Here is a 6,789-nt window from a genome sequence, read left to right on the forward strand (position 1 = left end):
AAATGAGAATAGCCCAAATATACTGACTGCTCCAGACCATATTTTTAAGATCTCTGAATAAACATCTAATGTAGAATAAAGTTATGCACATCTGGCAATTGAGCATTAACTTTCACAGCACAGATACAAATAACCAACTCAAAGGCAATTTCAGGATTTTTCTCCTCACACAAGAATGTAACCATTTTCCAAAGCCAACAGCAAAACACTATTTAAGTAACTTCCTTTTCCCTTAAATAAGAGATCTATTTGGTTGAGGGTTATGAAATTTTCATATAGGTCAGAAACAAATATCTACAACTTCATATGCTTCAAATTAATATTTCAAATACTTCCAGAGGTTCCATGGCTAATAAGTATTAATCTAAGGCTTACATCTTAAAACAAAGGATCAAATAATGACCTGTAAAAGACTACCCATTTGTAGTTCCAAAGTAAGATAATTAGGTAGATCTTACTAAGCAATACCTTACTAATATTAATCTTTTAAGATACAAATAACTGATTTCTCAGTATTATTTTTAATACTACAGGCACTGAAAGACACAAAAATAAACTTTGGAAAATCTTTCTGAAAATATTTTTCAGAGGACTTGCTCAACTTAAAAAAAAGATTTTTATTTTTTGTAGGGATAGATCTCGCCATGTTGCCCAGACTGGTCTGAAACTCCTGGGCTCAAATGATCCTCCCACTTTGGCCTCCCGAAGTTTTCAGATTACAGGTGTGAGCCACTGTGCCCGGCCAACTTAGAAAAATTCTAAGTTTATTATTTTATAAATCATATTCCCTATAATAGTTGCTCCTAATATTCCAAATCTTTGTTTCTTACCAGCTTTATTGAGATAAAATTCATTCAGACCCTTCTTAAACAGGGCGCTGATCATCTAAGTTCATAGGTCAAAGATCAGTTCTCAAACAATGTACCTTTTCACCCTTAATTTACCATAACCTAGTAAATGTCACATTTCCAAAGCAAATCCTTAAGATCCATTACAAACATTATATATGAAATAACAACTCACACTTGATCCAAGTTTGATGGATATGGCTGATGCTTTCTTTGTCGTCTGACTACCTATGGCAAATCCAAACTTGGAGATCTTTGTAGGCTTTGTTGGGAGGTCGGCAGCTTCTTCTTCAGCTGATCGCTTCTCAGCGCTGCGACTGGAACTTTCCCCTCCATTACTGGAAGAAACAGTCTTAGTTTTCACAGGTTTTTCTGCTTCTTCTTCAGGTCCTGGTGAAGTCGAAACAACTTACCAAGATGAGCTATTTTTACTTAGCAGATTGATGGGAGCAGCAACCTCAAAAAGCATCGTTATAAGGAAGATACCTCTGCAGTTGTCACCTACTGACCCACCAGTCTCTTCCACTGTTTGTTAGAGTATACAGCAGGAACTGAGAGTGTGTGGCAGTAGAAGAGGCTCCCACGAATTAACTAGCATCAAATACAGAGCAATTTAAAATTATAAACACAGAGTTCACAAAAAGTAAAGACCCTTCAACTAAACACTACAATTTGCACAATAATCTGGTTATTTGTGGGATTTTGCTTTTAGAAATCAGATCTAACATCTTTTACATTTAGTAGTTTGTGAGCAAATCAGTCACGTGGTAAAAGAGTACACTTGGATAACAAATTATAATATTCTTCAGTAATGCAGTAATAATCATACAAAGTACCTAGTTATAAACAGGCCCATTATTACCCAAATGACAATGTTTATACAGCCTAGTTATTTTCTTGAGTGATGTGTTCCTCATGTACATCTCAATCTTAGGAGTTGAAAAGGAACTTCAAGGTCATTCCCTCTTGAGAAATTTAATTCTACTCTGACAATTTGGTTATTACCTGTTTTAAGCTACCCATAAGAACTATTAAAAAAAATCTTACTTTGGTTTGTATGTTAGATTCTTTCATGAAAGATGAGTTAATCATAATTTCAAACAGTAGAAGGCATACATATGTAGGTTTGGAAGGCAAAATGTCTTGCTAATTTTGCTTGTTTGTATGAAGTCAATGATGAAATTAGTTCACATTCTGACTTCCTTGGGTCTGTTATACAAGACTAAGAACATATCAGGCGATAAGACAGAAGAAGGCTGGCTGATCATTAAAAATTTTATTTTCTTTCCCCAGTTTGCCCGTTCACCATATAGGATGTATTCTGCTACACTGGATCAAGAGTTTATTTATGGAGAAAAAGAAGATGCTCCAAAAGATGGCCTTGATAACAGTTAAGAAAGCAGGACACAGAGCTAGAATGGGGAGAAAAAAAGTCAAACACAAATAGAGTGACAAGCAAAGGATTAAAGATCAGAGGCTACAGATCTAGATCTATATAGTTTTGGAATAATGGGGTCTCTAGATTAATAAGTACTTTGAACAAAACATTTGATTCTGTTTAGATGAAAAATAAAAGAAACTCTTTATTCTCTTTGGACAAGGAGTAAAAGTTGTAAAGTCAATATAGGGGAGGGAAATGAAGCAGGCTTATGTTTTGGGATTTCCCTAAGAGACAAAGATAGCACTGACATGGTTGCTTGAGGTGCCATTCTCTTATTTACATATAAAATCATAAAATCACCTGAAGAATTAAAGAATCAAGATTGCTATTCAATAGCTGAAAAATGGAACTCAATTTACAAAGCACAGAATATCTTTGAAAAAGAGTATGATGCAGTTTTGTCAGAGTCTCAGTTTATAACTAAAAGCACTTATGCTAATTTTATTCTGTATTCTATTTGTAGTTCTAATAAAGTATGACATTTCATAGTGAAACCCAAACAATAACTACTTTCCTGTGACTGACACACAGTTAAAATAAAAATCTCTTTGGCTCTACACATTGGAACAGAGAAACATACAAAAAACCTGCTGGCTTTATATGTAGAAAAAATCTATACACTAAAGAATGACTAAATACATGATCAGGTTTTTTAAAAATGAGAAAATCACTTATCAATTTAGAACATAAAACATGGATAAAATAGCAAATCACTAGATTCTTTACTAAGGAATATTTTAATAAAAGGAATTTTATCTAATTTGTATTGAGCAAATAAAACGTATAATTAATATGAAATAAAATTACACATGGTACTAGCATTTTTTTTTTCATTGACTAATTGGAGAGGGGTGAGCCTTAGAGCACAAAGGTACGTTACTTTGAAAAAATTACATAGTAAGCTGAGCACAGTAGCTCACGTCTGTAATCCCAGCACTCTGGGAGGCTGAGGCGGGTGGATCACCTGAGGTCAGGAGTTTGAGACCAGCCTGGGCAACGTGGCAAAACCCCGTCTCTACTAAAAATACAAATTAAGATGGGCAAGGTGGCGAGCGCCTGTAATCCCAGCTACTCGGGAGGCTGAGGCAGGAGAATCGCTTGAATCCAAGAGGCAGAGGTTGCAGTGAGCTGAGATCCCACCACTACACTTCAGCCTGGGCAAGAGAGCGTGACTTCATCTCAAAAAAAAAAAAGAAAGAAAGAAAGAAAAAATTACCTAATAAGAAAGTTTAAGTCCATAAGGGTACCCTTCATAATCCATTTGCATTCTGGTTGCTTCCTTTTTTGAAAGAAGGGCAGAGCTACCTCTCTAGTATGCACAGAGGTGTGCAGCTTAAATGAGAAGGTGTTCAAGACCCTACTAGTGTCTGGCATAATAAATGTCAATTTCATTGACGCAGTTCTTGGTGTAACCAAAAAAGTTTGAGATGGCCATGATTATGTATGACTAGCTCTTCCTCAACATTTTTCCTAACATTATTTCTCCTAACATTTTTTCAAAGAGCTACACAGGTATAACCAAGGAGTGGAGAAAAAAAACTACCAAAGTTTTACCCTATTCTTTAAAGCAGGGAGTTCAAATAAGTAGCTTCTCTCACAGACATAAATTAATGTTGGCCAGGCGCGGTGGCTCACGCCTGTAATCCCAGCACTTCGGGAAGCCCAGGCAGGCGGATCACGAGGTCAAGAGATTGAGACCATCCTGGCCAACATGGTGAACCCCATCTCTACTAAAAATACAAAAACTAGCTGGGCGTGGTGGCGCGCGCCTGTAGCCCCAGCTACTTGGGAGGCTGAGGCAGGAGAATCACTTGAACCTGGGAGGTGGAGTTTGCAGTGAGGCGAGGTTGTGCCACTGCACTCCAGCCTGGCGACAGAGCAAGACTCCATCTCAAAAAAAAAATAAAATAAAATAAAATAAAATTTAATGGAAACTACTCATAAAAAAATACTTATACTTCCAAATCAGTAGACTGCTCAACCAGGAATTAAAATTCAGAACATTTTCTAGTTAAGCCCGTAAGACAAACTTGACAGTGTTTTCAAAAAAGTGACTATCTGCCACAAAATTACCAATTTAGCAATATCCATGGTATAACATATTTTAATTATGATTCCTCTGCACAATTTCATTAAAAATATCTGACATTCAAAAATGGCTTAAATGTAACATCACTACTTTCTTGTAACCACAAGGAGACAAATTATGTAGAAGTTAAGGGATATTACTCACTCTAAGTTACCAAGAAAAAGACCATAATAATTTTTCTGATACCAATTAGCAAAGTAATTTGATACTATTTCTCCCCACATGCTAAAATGGAAACATCAATATTCGTACTGTACAACTAATAACCCTCAACTAAAAGAATGGCAGATAAATTATACAGCGGATTTATGACGACATTCAAGGTACATTTTGACAGCACATTAAACACATCTGCTACCCTCGGTCAAGACAGTTAACGAGATGGCCTTAAAGTCAACACATAAGATTCTTTAGGCTTTTCCTCAAACTACTTCTAAATTTTTTTGCTTTTCCTCAAACTGCTTTAAAATTTTTATGTAATTTTATCCCACAATTTCCAAGACAATTTTTTGGGGAAAAAAATTCACTAGTGAGAAAGTAGTAGATAGTTTAAATTGTTCTTTCATAAGGTATTTTACTAGTCAAAAAACAAAAAACAAACAAAAAAAAAGCAGGGGGTTGGGAGGGGAAAGAGAGAGATGCAGTTTCAGCTTAACAGAACCGTACGTGTTTTTTTAAAAAGGAAATCCTGGGTCCAAAGTAATTAACATTACACTTAGTCTTTTCAATAATTTTTGTTCCCAAGGCAATTCACATGAAACATGTTAGTAGGTCTACTAGTGGCCTTCATATGCTATTAATCGTTTCTATTTTCTCAAATAATTTCCGGAATAACTGAGGTGGTCAGAATAGAGAATAATGTTTAAAATATTCTAAAAACATTTTAAACAGCTCGCACGTGTTAAGTCACTTGTCTTATTAAGCGCAAAGACGGAGCTGGAGAGATTACATGTTTCTTTTCCTTAACGCACAAGACCCGAATTTAGGGAGTGGAATGGACAGAATAAGGATAGCCGTAACCTGAGTTTAACATCGTAACAAAATACAGGAAGAGTCACGCTAGACTATTTAGTCGCCTAAGTATCTGGCAAGCGGTCAGCTGGCAACAGCCTAAGGGAGATACTTCAAAGAAAGGCAAGCAAACCTTAGCCCTAGACCCCACAGCTTAAACCAGAGGGCAGGCAAAGGCATTCCTCTTCCCCTCCATCACCTCGGCCCACCCTGTCACAGGGTCAGTATTAAACTTGGAAGTAAAGGAAAGAGAGCAGGCCGGAGTTGTCCACCTCCTCAGTGAAAAGAGAGCAGCAAGCGTAATTAACTCCTGCGTGTAAGTGAGAGGCCGGCACCGTCAGAAACTCGGCCTGCGGCCAGTTCCCGCGGCAACTACTCGGTGGCTCGCACTGTGTGTATGTTTTGTCTCATGAGCGTCTCCGGTGTGTGTGTTTTGTGTGATATGCGTCTCCGGTGTGGCGGTAGCGACTCCTGCACCGCCGCTCCTGGTCCCACCCCGAGTTCGGTCTCCCCTTCTGGCGCCCATCTCCCTTCTCCTCGGAATCAGGGCCTCCGCTGGGGCCAGGAGGTGACGAACGGTGGCCACCTCTCCCCCGCCAAGGAGGCGATGTGGGCCAGGAGCCCAGCGGGCCGCACCGGGCGTGCCCGAGGCAGGTCTGGGCCCAGCACCTGGCCGGGTGAGGTCCAGGTCCGCCCATTCTCGCCCCACCCCACTCCCCCCACCCTGGGGAGCTCAAAGAAAGGCCCGGAGCATCCCACGCTGCCCGCGACGCTGGGGTTGTGTTCACCTCCGGCGGCTCCAGCTCGCTGCGACTTTTCAGGTTTCTCCTCTCCCGCCTTCCCGTCCGCCATTTTCCCCGCCGCGGCCTCCCTTGCAGCCACGCCAAGGACGTCACGACCCCGCCCAGCAACCATTGAGTTTTTGGGGCCAGCCGGCGTGGTGGCGGCCTAGAGCGGTCCGGAAGAATGAAAAGAGGCCCCCTTCGGAAACGGAAGTGGCTGTGATGTCATCGAGGAGCCGCCTCGGAAGGAAGAGCTGGGATGGTTGGGTGGTCTAAGTAGAGTGCTGGCTACGGACTTTATTAGAGGGTAGTGAGGTCTTCATGGTCCAGCGACACGTCCGGAGAAGTGAGGGGAAATGGAGCATCTCCCTGGAAACGCTGGGATCTTAGAAGGTTTCTGCATACCCAGGTGTGGATGCAGCTGAGGCTGAGAGGGTCTTCCGTTCCGGCCTTGCTGGATAACGTATGCCTGCCAACTCTATGTAAACAAAAAGCCCGCATTCTTTTTCCCTATTTAAAGGGGAAATCAGCGTTTATCTAGCGCTCCCTAGCTTCAGACGCCTTTCATACACTCGTTTAATCACCGCGATTGTCCAAATATAGAATTCTCTCAAATAG

At 40.3% G+C, this 6,789-nt stretch overlaps 1 protein-coding gene across 6 annotated transcripts in view; it reads right to left on the bottom strand.

The window, feature by feature from the left end:
* PCNP (PEST proteolytic signal containing nuclear protein) overlaps positions 1–6,362 on the bottom strand; it is a 28,900-nt gene extending 22,538 nt beyond the window's left edge. For 2 of the 6 annotated variants that reach the window (XM_011955038.1, XM_011955036.1), the window contains exons 1-2: positions 6,178–6,271; positions 1,024–1,238 (exon numbers count right to left, since the gene is read on the bottom strand). In XM_011955038.1, coding sequence (XP_011810428.1) covers positions 1,024–1,238; positions 6,178–6,241 — 279 coding nt within the window. In that variant the 5' untranslated portion in view covers positions 6,242–6,271. Of the gene's footprint in view, positions 1–1,023; positions 1,239–1,261; positions 1,440–6,177 lie in introns of all 6 variants that reach the window. The other 4 variants (XM_011955037.1, XM_011955035.1, XM_011955040.1 and 1 more) reach the window with 4 other exon arrangements.
* Positions 6,363–6,789: the final 427 nt, after the last annotated feature.

The sequence above is a fragment of the Colobus angolensis genome, unplaced genomic scaffold (genome assembly GCF_000951035.1).
Source record: "Colobus angolensis palliatus isolate OR3802 unplaced genomic scaffold, Cang.pa_1.0 Scaffold393, whole genome shotgun sequence".
Classification (NCBI taxonomy): Eukaryota; Metazoa; Chordata; class Mammalia; order Primates; family Cercopithecidae; genus Colobus; species Colobus angolensis.